General features: G+C 34.4%; 3 protein-coding genes, 1 long non-coding RNA gene and 1 pseudogene across 8 annotated transcripts; 1 reads left to right on the top strand and 4 right to left on the bottom strand.

The window, feature by feature from the left end:
- Positions 3-6,322, bottom strand: LOC104788922 (DNA topoisomerase 2). 2 transcript variants are annotated; one of them, XM_010514688.2, is made up of 19 exons: positions 5,585-6,322; positions 5,150-5,442; positions 4,996-5,062; positions 4,636-4,906; positions 4,338-4,546; positions 4,053-4,262; positions 3,835-3,948; positions 3,621-3,734; positions 3,369-3,533; positions 2,943-3,284; positions 2,737-2,870; positions 2,311-2,659; positions 2,047-2,233; positions 1,914-1,963; positions 1,385-1,822; positions 1,121-1,304; positions 958-1,031; positions 788-869; positions 3-676 (listed from the first exon to the last, which is right to left on the bottom strand). In XM_010514688.2, the coding sequence occupies exons 1-19, from the start codon at positions 6,149-6,151 to the stop codon at positions 216-218; spliced, it is 4,311 nt and encodes a 1,436-aa protein (XP_010512990.1). In that variant the 5' UTR covers positions 6,152-6,322; the 3' UTR covers positions 3-215. The 2 variants fall into 2 exon arrangements, with proteins under 2 accessions (XP_010512990.1, XP_010512994.1); XM_010514692.2 differs by having other exon boundaries at positions 4,338-4,534.
- LOC104707249 lies at positions 7,877-8,412 on the bottom strand (annotated as a pseudogene).
- On the bottom strand, positions 11,231-13,064 carry LOC104788912. 4 transcript variants are annotated; one of them, XR_768548.2, is made up of 6 exons: positions 12,882-13,058; positions 12,618-12,677; positions 12,261-12,377; positions 12,010-12,106; positions 11,634-11,894; positions 11,231-11,370 (listed from the first exon to the last, which is right to left on the bottom strand). It is a non-coding gene; the product is annotated as an uncharacterized LOC104788912 (long non-coding RNA). The 4 variants fall into 4 exon arrangements; XR_768547.2 differs by lacking the exon at positions 11,231-11,370 and having other exon boundaries at positions 11,693-11,929; positions 12,882-13,064; XR_002032771.1 differs by lacking the exon at positions 11,231-11,370 and having other exon boundaries at positions 11,693-11,894; positions 12,882-13,064.
- On the top strand, positions 16,755-18,620 carry LOC104788902 (F-box/kelch-repeat protein At3g23880-like). The gene has a single exon (XM_010514671.2). The coding sequence runs from the start codon at positions 17,332-17,334 to the stop codon at positions 18,427-18,429; it is 1,098 nt and encodes a 365-aa protein (XP_010512973.1). The 5' UTR covers positions 16,755-17,331; the 3' UTR covers positions 18,430-18,620.
- Positions 18,477-20,108, bottom strand: LOC104707240 (probable magnesium transporter NIPA1; the record flags this gene model as incomplete). Its single annotated transcript, XM_019229215.1, has 7 exons — positions 18,477-18,878; positions 18,975-19,067; positions 19,160-19,297; positions 19,390-19,517; positions 19,607-19,767; positions 19,861-19,951; positions 20,039-20,108. Coding segments are annotated over 7 exons (888 nt in total), but the record flags the coding sequence as incomplete, so codon positions are not given.

Genomic DNA, 20,558 nt, shown 5'->3' with positions numbered 1-20,558 from the left:
AAGATCCATATGCAACTGTATCTACTTTAACCAACCAAAAGAGAATGATTTGATAAGACCAAACTCTTAAACAATCTAGAGTTTTGTGGCAAACGTTAGAGAGATACATGTCTTTCATGTTTCATTAGAATAATACCAAATCTAAAAGAAGACGAGAGCGAGAAACCGAGAAACTTTGAATCATATCAAGAACCGAGTTAGTTCTCTCACTCTAATCACTCATCATCTTCGTCGTCTTCAATGTCATCAAACTCAGAATCATTCGCAGATTCACTCTCTGAATCAATCAACACATACGTCATTCTCCTCCTACTAGCTCTCTGAGGCCTCGATTTCACAGCAACATCTTCAGATTTCTCCGACGATGAGTTTCCAGCCACATTCTCGCTGCTCTCCTCTTCCTTGTTAGCCAACCTGCTCATCACTGAACTACTCTTCTTGTTAAACGGAGACGATCTCATCTTCCTCACTTTCTTCTCCGGAGACACACCAATCGCCGCAACCTCTGTTGAAGCAACCGCCTGCTTCCCTCTTTTCCTCGGAGCTGCTGGTGGTTTTGCGGCTTTACTTGCCGCCGGTTTTCTTCCTCCTTTCTTTGCTGGTGCAGCTACCTCAACTACCACGTCATCATCATCATCATCGTCCACGTCAATTGCTTTCGATGTTTCAGTTGCTTCTGTTGATAAAACCACAAGAAAGACAAGACTTAACTTTAGGACCCAAATTACATACAATAATGGGTTGTGTTAGATCAATGCTTCTTTGTCAAAACTGTTTATCAGCTTACTGCTTGAATCCGCAGCTGCTGAGCCAAAATTGTATTGAGCAAGCCGTTGTGCTAGATCCAACATTTCATCCTCCTGAACCTCCTGCAAAACAAAAACCGAACAGCTCAAGTATTTTCAGATTCTACTGTCATTCAATTCAACCTATCAATTAACTATAAGCAATAATCACCTTTGCAGCTGGGGCCTTCTTTTTGGCTCCTCCTTGTCTACCTTTTGGCTTCACCACTTCTGCTACGTTGTTATCTTATACAATCAAAAAAGTTTCCAACGTATATTAGATCCAACCAAGAAAACAAAACGCAATGAAAACGCTGGAGTACGAGGAAACTAACCAGTGTCCATTGCTGAATAGGAAGCCTCTGTTGTTTCGGATTCACTGGCTTTCTTTGTGGTCTTCTTTGCTACCGGTTTCTTTGGCGCCTGTTTTTTAGCCTTTACTGCTCCAGAACTGGCCCTGATTTTTTCCAGTGCTACCTTTCTCTCTATTTGGGCTTTAGCATCGGCCTTATCAAGTTTCTGCAATATGAGGAACAAGATATATCAGTGACATATTAAATATTAAGCGTTATATAAGGGATAGCTTTGTGAATCCTTACATCTAGCTCCTTGTCAAGAGAGTCCAGGTCTCTGAGCCAGAGGGATCTCGGCGTGTGTTTTTTCAAGTCTTCAACTGTTTCAATCATTTTATCTCTGTCTGACAATAACTCCTGGACTTTCTCTAAAGTCAACGATCCTATAGCCATTGCCAATAGGTAGTCATACTCTGAGCCGGGTATATAAGTGTCTGCGGAATCTGCAGGATCCACTGAGCTTTCTTCAGATTCTTCAGCTGCATCAACTGCTCCAGCAACTGCAGCTTCAACAGGCATTAACTTCCTCGGAAATGGTGTAAACCCTCTCTGTCTCAAGTCCTCAACAATATCAGCTTTTTTTCTGTTATTCACTATGATTTCTCCACTGACAACTCCAAGAATGAACTTCACTTTGTTTTCTAGTTTCAGCAGCTCAAGTTCCAGATTCCTCAGCATAGTATCCTGTATACATCAGAAAAACAGAAAAACAGTTAAAACAATTACCATGATGACTAAAACCTCTAAAAGGACTGAATCATAGTTTTTTTCAAACCTTTCTCTTCTCATAGTATTCATGCCTGAGGTCAAAGAACTCTTCAAGGACTGCAACATAGGGATGTAACATTAGTATGTCTTCTAAAGGAGAAAAACAAAACAGAATGAAAACAAGTTGGATATCTTCTTACTTTGTTCTGAAGACGCATATTTCTTTATAACACCTTTTTTATCAAAGAGATGCATATTACTTGTAGAGATTGTCGTGGTGAGTTTGAATTTCTTAAGAAAGCCCTCTTGCCGAGCCTCCAGCATGTTCTCTTCACTCAATTTAAGGTCAAAACTCACAGATGAAGTGTCACTGTATGACCTGACGTCCTGCAGAAAAAAAGAACGACTCAGAAAGCGGCATAAAAAAATACTAGTTTAGTTTCTAATTAAAGCATGCATTCTACCTGGAGAAAGGGGGCACCATTATCTGTCTTTAATGACAGCAAGAATTGTTTATAATCATCAGTCCACCTTCTGATGGGCAGCTCCGTAATGCTAATAGTTGTGTCATCAACTTCCTCATATAGACCAGTGATTGTGTAGGTACAACCACCTTCCTTGGACGCAGTTTTCTCAATAGTTCCTTTAAAACCTCTATACCAAGGATCCATAGGAACCATACTTTCACCATTGAGTCGACGCCTTATGTTAGCAACAATCTCTCTAGGGTTGTAGTTCGGTATGAACGTGCTCCACCCAGTTCCAATGCCTTCAGAGCCATTGACAAGTACAGTTGGAATTATGGGCATGTACCTAACCAGGATTAACATATTAAGTTAACTAGTCTGAAAAGAGAAAAGAACAAACAATTAAGGAGGGGAAATAATTACCAAGTTGGCTCTATCTTTTGCCCATCTTCGTTCAAGTAATCAAGTAGGACATCATCATCCTTGGGAAACAAGATCCTTGTTGCAGGAGCGAGTTCAGTGAAAATGTATCTTGCACTAGCTGCATCTTTTCCACCCTACAATTGGGTACACTATGATGAGCACAAGCATAGATTAATGAGAACAGTTGGTCTATTAGCTATCCTTACCGAAGCTCGTGTACCAAATTGGCCATTTGGTTTAAGTAAGTTGATATTGTTGCTGCCCAAATAATCCTGTGCCATGCCTATGATAGTGCTGGAAAGACTCTGCTCGCCATGATGATAAGCTGAGTTCTCCGATACATAACCAACGAATTGGGCAACCTTAATTTCTTTAACTAAGTTTTTCTTGAATGCACAGAAAAGTATCTTTCTCTGACCGGGCTTGAGCCCATCAACCATTGAGGGAATTGACCGTTGAAGATCCGCCATGGAGAACAAGATCAGTTCTTTGTTCACGAAGTCACTGTATGTAACTTTCGGTTCTCTCTGATCAAGATGAGTGCCAGGCTGAATGGAATAGAGGAAATCAGAATAGGCAGATGTAATAAGCAGAAAACAGATATTTTAAAAGATAACTCAAATCCTCCATACCACATAGTTCGAAAGCCAATTTTTTCGGGCTTCAATCTTCTTTTTACTGAAAGCAAGTTCAATGGCTTCTCCATCTTGTTCATCCTCCCAAACAAAATCCTTTTTGTGAAGACTAAGATTACTAAAGTACTCTTTCGCCTCCACCTTATCACTTGTACCCAACCCCTGGAAAGATATATGGACAATTAGTATGCAGTGAACTTGAGCACTTACAAAAAGTTCGTCTCTAAATAGTTATAACAGAAAGAAAACCTTGTAGTATTTGATAGTCCATCCGGTTGCATTACCCCTCAGACTTTCTTTCCAGTCTTCGTACTCAGGCATTGAGAAAAATGACAAAACTTTTTTAGTCTTCTTGTGCTTAGCCTGAGTATGATATGTTCAGGGAAGTTGTTAGCATTCTTTTATCTACTATATCAAGCGCTATAAAAAAACTATGAAAGAAGGATAAAGTCTTTCTACTTACCTTCACAATGGGTGTTATAAACTCAACTATGAATGATGGAACTTTGAGTAACGACGGCCAGAAAGAGTGGATAAAATTGATTAGGAGCCCCTTTATATGGGAACCATCATGATCCTGAACAAGGTGGAGAGAGAGAGATTTCGTCAAGAAAACATATATATATATATATATAGAATACTGCACTGAGCGTAAAGATAAGAAGTAGACTGTAAACATACTTGATCAGTCATGATCATCATATGGCCATATCTCAATGAGTTAACATTCTCGTACTTCATATGTTGCTTTAGCCCAAGAATTTTTTTTAAGTTCTCAATTTCCTTATTGTTTGTAATCTGAGTGGTGCTGGCTTCCCTAACATTCAATAGCTTTCCTCGAAGCGGAAACACACCATAATAGTCTTGACCCACTTCAGATAGACCCGCCACCTGACCATAACGAGTATTAGGAGTGTTGTGATAAAAAATGAAAGGTGGCAGAAACAATAGATCAGAATTACTTACAGCTAGACTTTTGGCTGAATCACCTTCAGTCAAAATCAACGTACAGTTTTTAGAGTTCTTCCCTCCAGCTTCGTTTGCATCCTCTAACTTCTCAACTACAACCCTCCCTGTTTTGGCTCCATCACTTTTTTTTAGGTCTTTGCTCTGCTTGAAATCGGCCCATGAAAGTAGATTCTCCACTACGCCAGATTTTTCCACTAAAACAAACATTACATAACAAAAAAAGGATTCATCACTCTTCTAAAAATCAGTTAGATCACTTATCCAAAAAAATAAAGACAGGTAAAGCACACCATACCTTTCTTCAGAATATCTTTTGAAAGCTCACATTTTGATCCGAAACTGCTCTGTCGAAGAGTCAGAGTTTCTTTTGTTTGGGAATCAAAAGCAGGATTGTCAATAAGTGCATTGACAAACACCCACAGATGGTTCTTCACATTATGGCTCTTAACGTTAGCGGTTTTACTCTTTTTGTTTACAATACCCACAATATAGTTTGTGATCTGACTCGTCACATAATCAACATGAGTACCACCCTTGATCGTGGCTATGGAGTTGACGAAGCTGACCTGATAGCAGCAGAAAACGTTGTTAAGGCTTTACTCATTCTTCATACGAAACAAAGGTAATACTAATACACAGCAAAATGTATACACACCTGCTGAAACTGTCCATCACTTAAGCTAACACATATTTCCCATCTGTCATTAACTTTCTCAGTCATCCTAATCACAGAAAACACCAAAGATCAAAGATACATTCCAAGAAACACAATTGTTATAACTGAGCAACAGCAAATCAAAGGAACAAACCTTGGGAGAGGCTCAGTCCTTGCTTTGTTAGCCGCGTTTAGGTATAAATCCACATAGTCAGTGAATGACTTGACTGGTATTCGTTTGCCATTCAGCTCAACTTTGACAGACTTCCCCAAACATCCAGCAATATCAAACACTCGTTTACTCATTAAAGCAACCACATCGCTCTCCAACTCAGTCATGTTAAACTTCGTCAAATCTGGTTTGAATGTAACCTTCGTCCAGTTCTCACTCTTCTTGCACTTGGTTATAACTGGTTCTGACTTCTTCCCCATATTGTTCTCAAAGACCTAATCATCACCAGTAAAAGTTAATTTCCTAAACGAATCATAAACTCAACAAATCAATTACGCCAGAGATATGAAACACCAACCAGTAAAACTTCAGTCCCTAAACGAATCAACAACACAGAAGCAAGAAACGAATCAATACCTGCTTATACTTCTTGAGTCTCTTCCCGTCAGCAGTCTCTATGACGAACTCAGTAGAGAAGATATTAGTAAGCTTAGCACCATAACCGTTTCTTCCACCAGTGGTCTTCTTCACATTATCATCGTAGTTACTACTCGTCAACAAATGACCAAAAATCATCTCAGGCACATAGATACCTTCTTCCTGATGAATCTCCACAGGAACTCCATCTCCAGTGTTACAAACACTAATCAGATTCTGCTCAACATCGATCACAACTTGAACAGAATCCATCGACGGATCTCTCTGTTTGTTATCAGCGGCGTTCACGAGAATCTCATCAAAGATCTTATACAAACCAGGAACGTAGGTAACAGGACGATAAACCATCTCTTGATTCTCATACACCCAAAGCGATTGGGTGTGTTTCTCAATCGATCCGATGTAGGTATCAGGACGGAGAAGGATGTGTTCCAGCTGCGATTTCTTCTGGTACATTTCCTCGATCGTCTTCCCGGCGGCCGCGGCGGCTCGAGGTTTCGCGACATTTGCGTTGTTGCTGGATTCAAGCGGGAGCTTGGTAGCCATGGTAGCGAGTTTCTGAGGGAGAAACTTGAGAGTAGATCCTCAGATCTAGAAACGGAAGAGAGGCGCTTGTAGAGAAAACAGATCTAGAAATTAGGGTTTTCGCGAAAGTAGAGAGGAGAGTGTTGTGTATCGTTTTTTGTTTTTTGTTTTTTGAAATTGGGAATTTTGAGTGAGAGGTATAATGAATTGAAGAGAGATATAGAGAGAGAGAATTGCAACGGTTGGGTGTTTGACCGAATCAAAATTCGAAATTTGAATTTGGGATAGGAGCGGGAGAAGATATTTTTTCAGAATTTTGATGTTCGTGTATTGGGGGAAGAGATCTGACGGCTATAGTTAACCTAAGCCTATCTGACGGCTGGAGTTAACCTAAGCCTATCAATACCACTTTTTCATATGAGATCTTATTAGTATATGAAATCGGACGGCTGGGGTTAACCTTAAGCCTTTCAATGGCACTTGCATTATTATTATTAACTCATATGAAAAATTGAAAAAAATTGACATGTATCCATATATTAATCAAACAATTTAAATAATTACTAATGAAATAATATCAATTACTAGACATAACATCTATCAACACGGTTTTCCGTCAAATTCTTCTATTTTATTCACAAAAATAGTAGTACATGAAAAAATGCATCTCTTTATTTTTAATGTATTAGTACTTCACATATCTTAATTCTTAATACTACGGGATTTTGGATAAAATCATAAGACAGTTACTGCATCAAATTTAATGAAGTCTGTTAATAATAACTTACATAGATTCTAATTTTTTACGAGGTCCCCCTGTTAACTTTTATAAAACATGAATTTTTAAAACAAATTCACACAATTTTTTAGACATTACTTCGTATAAAATTCATGATTTTTTTATAAAATTAACCAAAATTTGAATTAAAAATAAGAATTTCCCTAAAAACAAACATTCTTGAAAAATAAAGAATATGTAAAATATTTGGCAGAAAAAGGTATGTGGTAACTTATTATTGTCTAGACATAGAGATATAGTTTTGTCACACCGTTTGACTCTCTTTTATATCTAGTTTATTGTAATCTTGAAAGCTTTTATTATATCCATTTTCAGCAAAATATCTAGTTGTTAATATGAGAAGCTTTTTGTTCTTAGACTGTGATTAGTGGGTTCTGCAGCACTACAAATACTTAATGGATTTTATTGGCTAGTAAGACCGATAATTAATCCCACTACAAGTATACGACTAATAGAACTAGAAACTGAGACGAACAGCTAATTAAACTGGTGAAAACAGAAGTATGTTGGAGGCTTTTAGATAAAATGTTGTTCACAAAAAAAAAATTAAAATGACGACCATATTGTCTATGTTAACTTGTAAATTATAATGGTTGGATATGCATGGAAAGCGAAGTAGCGGTGAAAGTGAAAAGCCAAGCGAAGGCTACAAGAGCTGGCCGGGGTCCACGAGAGAAACTCATCATTTTTGTCGCTGCCATAGCACGGGAGGGTTAAGAACATATATATATCAATGATAATTGATTAGATTAGAATGATTGCAATCTCAAGAAACTTTGTGTGATACAAAGACACAGTTTGTGAAATGAAATTCTTAAGGCATTTTCTTTGTGCTTCGACGCATATCATTAATATACTATTCAAAGGGAGCCAATGTAAACTCAAACGGAAACACCAAATTAACGAAGAACAAAAACATAACAACGTTACAGGATAAAATGTTATATCTATGAGATCTGACCGCAGTCGGCGATCATCACGGGCAGGGAACGCGCGCGGATAGAATCTCCGACCTCCTTTCCAATGCTCTTGATCACATCCAATCCATCAACAACTTGTCCAAACACGACGTGCTCCGTATCAATGTAGTCAAACGTACTGTCCATGCAAATCATGAACTGAGATTCGTTGGTGCCCATACCACGGTTAGCCATGGCGAGGATACCTGGACCTGTTAGCCTATTGATGAAGTTCTCATCCTCGAAAAATCTTTCCTCATAGATTGATTCCCCTCCGGTTCCGTCACCAGCAGTGATATCTCCTCCACAGAACATTTGATCGGGGATCAGATTGTGGATGATTGATCCCTTGTAGTGGAGTGGCTTACCAAGCTTCCCCATGCCTTTCTCGTCAGTACAGAGGGCTCGGAAGTTCTCCGCCGTTCGAGGGGTCGTGTGGGCGAATAACTCCATCACGATCCGACCAAACGGTTTGCCGGCCACGGTCATATACTCATATCAAAGAATACTCTAGGGTTAGCCATTTTCAAAGATGGGTCAGGGGTTTCTACGTTGAGGGGCTCATCTCATCCTTAACTTGTTCAAGGCCACCAGCGGGAGGATGAACATTAACGTTTAATCCGCCACCACCGCCACCAGACTGAGGATGAACCTGAGCTACATTAACGTTTAATCCGCTACCCTCTCCACCAGCCAGTGGTACGTTTCCGGCAACTGGTTTAACGTTCATTGTAAACCCACCACCAGCCGGAACGTGACTTGTAAAAGTCATTTCCATCTCCGGATATATGGATCTCAGAGAAATTTTGGAGAGATGAATTGCGCTTGTGAATAAAAGAGGTGTGTATATCTAATCTATAGAGAGGTTCATCGTTGAATTTAGGTTTATATATATGATTAAAAAGCTCAGATCATAGGTGCTGTTATAATCTCGGGTTACACCAGATTTTTAGATTTTTAGATTTGGAGAATATACTTGTGATATAATGATTTTTGTGATTTGGTTTTCCAGTTTTTTTTGGGACATATATACTACACTCGATATTACAATTATTTGAAAACTACACATTTTAAGTGGGGTTATTGGTTTGAGATTTGAATAGATTTTTAAAACTTTAAATGTTATGTAGTTACTCTTGTTATTACATCAAGATTTTGTTTGTTATTAGTTTGTGATTTGTAAAAAACTAGATATTCATCCGCGGTACTCCGCGGGAATAAAATTTATTTTAAAAAATGCAAAATGTATTTTGTTTAGTAAATTAACTATATATGTAACTAATTTTTGTATTTTCTAAATGTATAGTATTTTGCATGTAGTATCTAATTTCTTTGTTTTAGGTGTATACTGTGGATTTTTTTATAAGATAGGAACGATATCATACCGTTTATTAAATATTTAAATCGTCGAGAAGTGTTTTTTTTTTTCATTGTAGACATAGTAGTATTTTAATTATATTGTAGTTTTTCAATAATATCAGTACAATATAATTTGGCTTCCTATTTTTGTTAGTTTCATATAAAAATAATCTAACAATTTAGCATATATAGTTTATGTGTGCAATGAAAATAAAAGTATGTTGATTTTTTTTATATGAGTTATACTAATTGTTTACTTTTATAAACTTTTAATTAATGGATTAAAAGAATGTGTATATAATATATTATCTAGAGCATCTCTCACTTCTGGTTAGTATAAAACATATTCATGATTTTTTAAAAAGTGTATAATATATAGAGTTCATTTATAGAGTTATTAATTAGCCGATTCTTAAACATAACCATTAAAAAGATTTCGGACCAAGAAAATATATTGATTTAACGAATTAATTTTTATTAATTTATCTCTATTTTTAAGTTTAAGTTATATACGTAATTTAAAATGTGGAGTAAATTCATAGGTAAAATATTCATCCTTTATAAAATTGCTGGGAAAATTTGTCACTTTTTATCACACAATTTATTATAAATTTCCAAATTATATATTACCAAATGAAGATTATAATGGAGAAACCAAATTGGTTAAAAAAAAAGGAAAAATGACAATGTTTAGACATACTAAAAAAAAGTACATAAGATAAAGGTTATTTACCCAAAAAAAAAAAAAACTAAAACCGACACATTATCTCTTCTTTCTTTCTTCTCTATTTCTTCTTAATCTCATCGACTGGACATGTCTCTTACTGATGCTTAGTCTTCTTCTTATCCTTATCTGCCTGTGACCCGCCCAGCCCAGATAACTAAACCAAAAGTTATTGCCATTCTTAACACTCTTGCTGTGATATTGGTTTAAAAATATTGGGGTACATGTAAGTAACAACGAAAAGGAATAAGATGACAATATTTTAGTCACTAAGGCAGGCAGTCTCATACGATTGAAATGGCTAGACTCTAATGAAATAAAGATAAACAATTTCCCATAGTGTTTCTCCNATATTCATCCGCGGTACTCCGCGGGAATAAAATTTATTTTAAAAAATGCAAAATGTATTTTGTTTAGTAAATTAACTATATATGTAACTAATTTTTGTATTTTCTAAATGTATAGTATTTTGCATGTAGTATCTAATTTCTTTGTTTTAGGTGTATACTGTGGATTTTTTTATAAGATAGGAACGATATCATACCGTTTATTAAATATTTAAATCGTCGAGAAGTGTTTTTTTTTTTCATTGTAGACATAGTAGTATTTTAATTATATTGTAGTTTTTCAATAATATCAGTACAATATAATTTGGCTTCCTATTTTTGTTAGTTTCATATAAAAATAATCTAACAATTTAGCATATATAGTTTATGTGTGCAATGAAAATAAAAGTATGTTGATTTTTTTTATATGAGTTATACTAATTGTTTACTTTTATAAACTTTTAATTAATGGATTAAAAGAATGTGTATATAATATATTATCTAGAGCATCTCTCACTTCTGGTTAGTATAAAACATATTCATGATTTTTTAAAAAGTGTATAATATATAGAGTTCATTTATAGAGTTATTAATTAGCCGATTCTTAAACATAACCATTAAAAAGATTTCGGACCAAGAAAATATATTGATTTAACGAATTAATTTTTATTAATTTATCTCTATTTTTAAGTTTAAGTTATATACGTAATTTAAAATGTGGAGTAAATTCATAGGTAAAATATTCATCCTTTATAAAATTGCTGGGAAAATTTGTCACTTTTTATCACACAATTTATTATAAATTTCCAAATTATATATTACCAAATGAAGATTATAATGGAGAAACCAAATTGGTTAAAAAAAAAGGAAAAATGACAATGTTTAGACATACTAAAAAAAAGTACATAAGATAAAGGTTATTTACCCAAAAAAAAAAAAAACTAAAACCGACACATTATCTCTTCTTTCTTTCTTCTCTATTTCTTCTTAATCTCATCGACTGGACATGTCTCTTACTGATGCTTAGTCTTCTTCTTATCCTTATCTGCCTGTGACCCGCCCAGCCCAGATAACTAAACCAAAAGTTATTGCCATTCTTAACACTCTTGCTGTGATATTGGTTTAAAAATATTGGGGTACATGTAAGTAACAACGAAAAGGAATAAGATGACAATATTTTAGTCACTAAGGCAGGCAGTCTCATACGATTGAAATGGCTAGACTCTAATGAAATAAAGATAAACAATTTCCCATAGTGTTTCTCCATGCCTAATCAATATCAGAGCTGGTGAAGCAGAGGATTTAGACGAATACACACTTGAGGTATGTTTGATACCTCTCTGACTTGTTGAAGTATGTCAAGTAACATAACATCATCTCCTTCAAGGGTTCCTCAGCATAAAGAAAAATCATGACTAAAAAATAATATCACTTTTATCTGTTGGTCCCAAAAGTGAGAAGAAAGATAAACTTACATCGCAAGCAGCTTTTCATCAGCTGGAACATTAAAGGCTAAATATAGATTTTTTTTTTATAGGCTTTGACTCTTTTCGTTTCCATGATTTTGTATCACATGTTATGATACTTCCATCACGTTCTACAAAAAGAAAAAAAAAATCCTAACATCTGGTCCTGCATTTCAGTATTCAAACTCATCGGATCCAATACAACAATGTTGGAAGTTTGTATATAAACTAAGAAAACCAACTGACCTTCTCTTTAGATAGATTGGCAGCAGCAGTAGAAGCATTCAGCCCTTCCTCACAATCAGGATATCTGTTTACAATCAATGTTTTGAAGAAGATCCCTCTCTCATCAAGAGAATAAACATGTTCGTTGAAAGCAAAATATATCATCACTTGATATGGAGAAAGCATGTTTAATGAGTAGTGGAAATGTCATTGATGGGGTTAAGCCAACCAAACTGATTAATGAGTAGTGGAAATCGAAAAAGATAACTCACCTGCAACTGTTTGGCAATGTGCAAATAATCTCCTGTGGTTGGCTTGAAACTCGCAAATGAGATTATGATGACAAATTTGGTTGTGAAACTTGTCCATCCTTCAAAACTATATCGTATCTGCTGATGCACAATAAAAGAATTAGAAGAAACATTTGAGAAGCCTAACCAATATCAGAGATGCTTCATCTGATCTAATCATCATAACAAAAAAAAACATGCTCAGATAAATGATCATAAACTAATGTTTCATACAAAAATTTCAGATTCAACCTTTTCACAAATACATATTTACATCAAATCTAGAATATAAATTGATAACAAAAGGATTATTAATTTACGGATTTAAGATGAGTTTACCGGGGAGACCCAACAAAGAAATCAAGGCTAGTCTTGTGTTTGTTCCTCTATCCAAGCCAACTGTACCAAAAAAGCAGATAAGTTTAATCACATATTCTGATAAGACACTGAAGAATGTCAGAACCATATGAACCACAAAGCCGCCGTATTATCCTACCAGCCACCAGATCAAACAACGTCAGTTGAGAAACAAAGCAAACCTAGAATCATATCGATTGTTTGGAATCAAAGAAAACAAAGCAAAACCTAGCAGATCAAATTTACCTCTAGGATTGAGATTAGTTTCATCACTCGAGAGTTGATCTTATTCCAATGAAAACACGATAAAGAGATTTTTCACTGCCGCCTCTTCGGCTTGATCCGTAGAATTGAGTCGCAAACAACTTTTAGGGTTTTAATTATTTGGAAAAGGGTCCAGAAAATAATACGCGGATCCCCATTAACCGAACCGTTTGTAATTATTTCCAAAAAAAAACACAATGGCATTTTCATAAATGTTTCTGAAAATATATATATATAGATCATTATTTAGGTTATTGTATTCAGACTTTTATAAAGTCATTCAAAGTTTTTGTTATTCAGTTAAAACAAAAAGTCTGTTAATGAATTCAATTATTATATTATTGGTTCATAATTTTATATAATTTCCTCATACAATAAAGTCATGGAAAGTATCACAAAAATATAGAGATTGTTTGGAGTATTTTACAAAATTTTAGAAAACTAATCAACAGAACTATAGAATACTCTATAGCAATCTTTAAAAATCTGTCACTTATTAACTTTTGCTAATTTTGTTGAAGTCTTCAAAATTATTTATAAATTAGAATCCAATAACACCCCCTAAATTGAAAAATGAAAATGGACAAAATATCCTTTTATCTATTAAGCATTGTTTAATTAAATTAATTAAAACTCGTAATTAATTTATTTAATGACTAAATATTATTAGAAAATATATTTACTGTATTTAAATTAATAATTATCTAAAATTTAGGTTAATGGTTCTTTGATTCATGTGGCTTTGGATTATTAGTTGATTATTATGAATTAATATTGGACTATTGGTTTATTGGTTTAATGGTATTGGTTATGATATCCGTTGTTGTGTGTGGTTAGGTGGCTAGTGTGTATGGGACCACTAGTTCAGTTCATTATTGTTATTATTTAGTTATTATTTATTATTTATTATTAAAAAAATGGATCGGGTCGTTTCATGTACGAGTTGTGGTATGCTACATATACACCAAAATATTGAGAACATCCTAAAAGAGTGGCCAACTAATTTTTATGGGAAATACTAATATTATACAATTAAAATTTTACAACCTAAAATAGTTTATTATTTGTTTGAATATATGTTTTACCAGTGTTTTTGAAGTAATTCAATTTACTAATTGAGTACACATACTTTAAAAACAATAATTAAATTTTGAGAAAAATTCGAGTCTATTTATGATATTAAGACAAGATATAGTATATGTAAACTGAAACGGGTAATTTGAATAATGAAAAACAATGTTTTGAACGATTTTTTTAAAAAAACAAAAGGGGCATAAATTTTAGAGAAAGATAATAAATCAAAAAATATAAATAGATAAATTCAAATGTCAAGCTTTCACTAATTGATTTTGCGATAGGTAATTAACCACTTTGAAATGAGCACTTTGAAAAAATTTGGTATTTTTGAAAATTATATTTTTGGATAATTTCAACTAATTAAAAATAAAATAATCAACAGGGAACTCTGGTTTTCTGTATAAATTTAAAAATAAAATAATCAACAGGGAACTCTGGTTTTCTGTGTAAATTTAACGAATAATTATTTTTAAAAAAACGAACATTAGAAAAAAAAAATCTGATGGATATGGGAAGAGACGAGACAAGACGGGATGAGACGAAACAAGATTGAAACGGGATAAGACGAGACAAGAGGGGATGAGTTGGGACGTGAGGGTATGTGACGGTATGGAACGTATTTCCTGTTCAAAAGTAAATACGTTTATGTTTAAATTTTCTTAATTTACTTAAAAAATATCATACATATGATATAGCATCTGGGTTATTATAATTCTTACTCATTCTTTAAATTTAAAATTTATATATAAATATTTTGTCCTATGATATAGCATGGGTTACTACTTAATTTGTTTTAATATTAAAAACGAATTTTAATATTTGTTATTTTTTTGTTCCATTTGTTCTTCATCAATTTTGCTAAGGAACATTTTTGTTCTATTTTTCCTATTTTTTTAAGAATCTAAAGGAATACAGAGGAAAAAATATTACTTTTAAATGGTAAAACTCACTATTTCTTAAATTGTGGTCACCAATTGAAGCCTTAGTTAAGGCATTCTATTAGCTTATCTTTTGATTATCTTGTATAACACTTGCTGTATTTTGTTTAACTTAACCATTTGTTTAAATTTTGATACGAGAATTTTGAACCAAAAAAATAGCAAATTTTATCGCCATTTCTTCTGGTCCTACCTTTTAGCTTTATGTTCTCAAGTTTCTTATAATTGTCTATCTCAAAAAGCCACAAAACGTGTCACTTAAAAAAGACATGTAATCCAAATCGGTTACAGACACATTTATTGATCATCCTTTAGAAGGGTTGCAGAGCTTCTACCATCTTCCTATACTCTGTTAACAACAAAAATAGAGACATTAGCAAAAATATTTTTGTATAGTGAAGAAAAACGATATGCAAAATCTGAATGGCAAACATTCTGCAGGAGAATATCTTTGCTAAATAATATAAGGAGGTCCAACGGGAAAAATAGGAAACTCTGGGATATTTGGTTGTTGCTCTTGCTCCTCGACAGCTGCGACACCTACTAGCTGGGGGTTCACCACCCTGTGATGTATGAGAAATTTGTTCACACCCGTGATGTGTTAACGTCTTGCTTTAACGACGACCCCTTGTTCATGCGGATGAACACCTACCGAGGTATGTATTTAAAAAATTTAGTATAGATTTCAAAATTCTAAGTAAGTGAGGTATGTATTCAAATTAATACATTTTTTGTGGTTATGTGGCATGCCCATTATTATTCTAACATTTTTTTTTGTTCAACTATCCTTTTGGTCAATCACTTCTATTTACAAATACCACTTATTATTCTTATTTTATTAAGACCAATTGCAAACACACATAAAATATTTTTAATGTTAATATGTAAAAGTTAGTATCAATTGGTTCAAACTTTATTTTCTACCAAATTTAATAATCTCTAACACTAGTTTTCTTCTATCTTCTTCAATCTCTACCAAATTTTCTTCTTTACCCATATACGTATAACTTTTTGATGTTTGTTTATATTTTTTTATTAATTTTTTATAAACAAAATGAAGTTTCATTTATTTTTTCATACAAAAAAAAAACAAAATTTGGGCATTGATTTCTGATTTTCTTTAAGCATCAAATACATCATGTCAACACTGATTATAGTCATAGAATACAGACCGGTACATTTGTTGATAATCCATCACCGAGTAGGAAATTGATGGTAAAACTACCAGCCACCAATGGTAGAATGAGTCTGCCGTTAATTTGGAAGTTGATATTCGTGGAGAGGTTTTTTTGTTTTTTTTAGCAAGAAAAAAATATCAAAACTTAAGATTTCTCATTTAACTCATTTTTATTAGGCTTTTGACTAGGCTTAATGGCCAATATTTAAGATAACTAGGAGCATGAGAGGATCTTTCTAGAATTTTAACGATCGCATGGGACAGAAAAAGATCTAACATCTGCTGTTAATGTAATCAAACAGATCATACTGAATACACACACAAAAAAACTTGGAAAATTATTTATAAATAAAAAAACCGCTAGTAAATATGCCATTTTTTTATTTTACTTTGTTTCTTTAGATTGTTTGACATTTCTATATTAATTTCTTTTACAAAATTACTTGTAAATAACATTCTGGTATAGCTTATAATAAGATTCAATTTTTTGTCTAATGTGATTAATTCAGTAGCATATTCGACCAAAGTTGATATATTCGGTAAAGTGCTCATATATTCAATAATAACTCTTCATATAATATGTAATTATGGACACTTCACGTCCAATTAGTACTCTTCTAAGCTAAGTAGTGATGATGAGTCTATGTCACTAAAGCAGAAGTTAGTCTCTATTACTCATCCTATTAGCTACTAATCTTTTGATTATTTTGTATAAAACTCCTATTTTGTTTAACTTAACCATTTGTATATTGCCCAAGGTTGTCGGAAAAAAAAACCATTCGTTTCTCGATTAAATTATTTAAATCGTGACTAAGTTTACCATTTGATCATGATCTCCTATATTTAACATTATGTTTCCATCTCTATAACGTTGTCTTGATTCGTTGTCTTCAATTTTGTTGTAATATTTGGAACTTTTCTGCCACGTTAATGAAGCTTTGATTGTTTCTTGCATAAGAACCAAAATTTTGTTACGAGATGAAAAAAAAAAGTAGCAAATTTTATCGCCCTATAACTTCTTCTGATCCTACCCTTTAGCTGTCAACATCTTTACCACATCATCATCTCCATATCTAAATATATATATCTTATAATAAAGTACATAATATTTTGCATTATCCTGATACATGCATCTCCTCTTTTTCCACAACCACTTGTGCATGTACACCTAAAAAGAACTAATCTTTTAATATTTTCTTATTTAATACCAACAACACTATTGGTTCCTCTGCCCTGACTCATGGAGGAAACCGTCAGAGAGATGTTCTCACCACCCATTCTTCCTCTTGAAATGGTGGAAGAGATTCTCTTAAGACTACCCGTGAAGTCATTGACACGATTCAAATGCGTTTGCAGCTCATGGAGATCTTTGATCTCAGAGTCTCTGTTTGCTCTGAAACACGCTTCGATCTTGGAGGCATCGAAGGCAACCACTTCCAAGACGAGTCCTTACGGAGTCATCACAACGTCTAGGTACCATCTCAAGTCGTGCTGCGTACATTCTCTATACAATGAGTCAACGGTCGATGTTTCGGAGCATGATGGTGAGCTTTTAGGCAGAGATTACTATCAAGTCGTGGGGACTTGTCATGGATTGGTTTGTTTCCATGTAGATTACGATAAAAGCCTCTACTTGTGGAACCCGATTACCAAGCTTCAACAAAGATTGTCTGGTTCGGATCTTGAAACGAGCGAGGATGAGTTTGTTGTCACATATGGATTTGGTTATGATGAATCTGAGGATGACTATAAAGTGGTTGCATTGTTGCAACAAAGACAACAAGTGAAGATAGAGGCAAAGATTTACTCAACGAGACAAAAGCTCTGGAGAAGAAGCAACAACGCTTGTCTCCCATCTGGAGTTACTGTTGCTGACAAATCAAGATCCGGAATCTACATCAAAGGGACTCTAAACTGGGCAGCCACTCACTCGTCATCATGGACCATTATATCATATGACATGTCACGTGATGAGTTCAAGGAGCTTCCCGGACCAGTTTCTTGCAGCAAAGGATGTTTTACATTGACGCTTGGAGATTTGAGAGGATATCTTTCGATGGTGTGTTATTGCAAAGGAGCTAACGCAGATGTTATGGTGATGAAGGAGTTTAGAGAAGAAGCATCTTGGTCTAAACTCTTGAGCATTCCTGGATTGACTGACTTTGTTCGACCGCTATGGATCTCAGACGGTTTAGTGGTTTTATTAGAGTTTAGATCTGGTTTAGCTCTCTATGACTGTGCTAATGGAAGGTTTCATTACCCAGTTGCACATAGCTTAAGTGGTTGTCGCGACGCCAAAGTTTATGTCAAGACAATGGTTTCTCCAAATGTTCTTTAACATTCAAGATTTGGTTCAGTTTTATATGCACATCATTATTATACCTCTACTTTAAAAAAATCTTGTCTTGTTTTAATTCTCTTTGGTTGTAAATTACATTGTCATGTGGGAAACCAAAAAAAAAAAAAAAAAGAATATAGTTCCTAACAAGTATTCATTGAAAAATACATCGATCCTTATGCTTTGTAGTCTTTCGTTGCTCTCACGTATACGTACAATGGGGGAATCTTGGAACGTTAGAGTCAGGAGGGTAGTTTATCTGAGGTGGAGCTCCGAGCGGATCCTGAGTTGGTGAAGACAGGAGTGTCTCTAGGCATAGAGACAGATCCACGGCCACTTCCACTGTTTCCCATGTCTTTCGTCTTGTGAAGCAGAAATGTTCCTGACAAAATCGTTACGAAACCACACAACTCTGTTGCAATCTTTAATCCACTCTGAGAAGCCCAATCCTGTAAATCACACACAACAGAGGAAACTGTTTTTATAATGGGAGTTTATTTACTTGGGAGAGAAGATAAGGGAATTAATTAGAGATTGTTTTTGACCTTGAACATGATCATACTAGCTATGATGGTGAAAGTTGTGAACATAACGTAGTAAACCGGTGAAATAACCGCGGTGTTGAATGTATCCAGTGCCTGACAGACAAATTACAAAGAGAAAAGTTCAGAAAAAATGAATGTGAGTGCGAGCCATACCGATTGAAGTTAAGGAGTTTTCTTGTGTTTACCTTGTTCAAGTAGTTGATTTGTAAAAGGCAACAAAATGCAACCACTAAAATGAAAATCCAAGTGTTGAAGTATTTGAACTGATTCGTCCCCAAAAATGTCAGCTTTATCGCAATGGCCACAGCTTTAACACTCATAACCTATAAAGAAACACAAGAAAGCTTGAGAAAAAATCCTATGAAATTATACTTAACGAAGAGAAAGAGAGAGAGAGCTCAACAAAAAAACGTACAGTAAGAGAACCCATCAAGGAACAGATTCCAACATATACTATCATATGAGTCTTTCCGTAGCGCGGTTCATAGTAGAAGATCAGTATAGCCACCACAATCACAATCACAGCAGAATACACAAGGAAACCTAATGAAACAGAGCTTGCATCAGATCCAGTCTTACTAAAATATCGATTTTATGAACATATATATATATATATATATATATATATATACCTGGTTCAATAGCAAGCTGCCATATTTGCTTGACTGATTCAATCTTCTGCTCATGTGGAGCGTGTAAGACTATAGTTGTAGACCCAACAACACAGAGAACGCAACCAAGTATCCCAAACATATGCAATTTCTCTTGCAAAATAAAATGCGCTAGCACTGCGCTGCATAAAACATATACAGGTTCTTGTTTTCAAGAAAACCATAGTCTACAGAATATAATCTTTACAGATGATGGTTTCAACAATAAAGAATACCTGAATATAATACTTAAAGCTCCCAAAGGTGTTACCAGAATAGCCGGTGCAAATGCATAGGCTGCAAAATTAGCTACTTCCCCAACAATCACTAAAGATCAATAGGCCAAAACAGGTTTAGTCATTTGCATCTCAAGTTTTAAAACATATCAACAGAATCTAGAGTTTTAAGACTTACTTGTAATCATTCCAGCCCACCACCATGGTTCTTTTAAATATCCATACCCTCCTTCACCTGATAGCGGATATAATTAACAAGAACAGGTTTAGATTAAAGTGTTAATTTCAAGAACTTGGGATATGTAAAAGATCAGCTCNCTGATTCTCCTCTCGCTTTGGCTATACATTTCCATATGATTCCACTGAGGATCTCGAATTCGTCGTCTCCGGTCGCCGGAAAATGTGATTTAATCTCGCTAACCGTTAAATTGAAGGAGAATGTTGTCATTTTTCTGTTACTTGGAGCGACCCAGAGGNATGAAAATACTTGAAGACACTGCTAGAATGACTCCAGTTATGTTATCAGGTGACATCTGATCCATCTTAGCTAATATATATTATATATAAATAAGGTGAATCAGCCTAAAAGATATATGAAACTCCAAAGATTTTTTTGGGGAGAAAGATTCCAATTTTTTTTCAAAGAGATTCTTGCATCTGGACACAAAAAAAAAAAAAAAAAAAAAAAAAAAAAAAAA

This window comes from Camelina sativa, chromosome 1 (assembly GCF_000633955.1).
Source record: "Camelina sativa cultivar DH55 chromosome 1, Cs, whole genome shotgun sequence".
Lineage (NCBI taxonomy): Eukaryota > Viridiplantae > Streptophyta > Magnoliopsida > Brassicales > Brassicaceae > Camelina > Camelina sativa.
The sequence above is the reverse complement of the archived record's forward strand: the minus strand, read 5'-3'. Positions and strand labels throughout refer to the sequence as shown.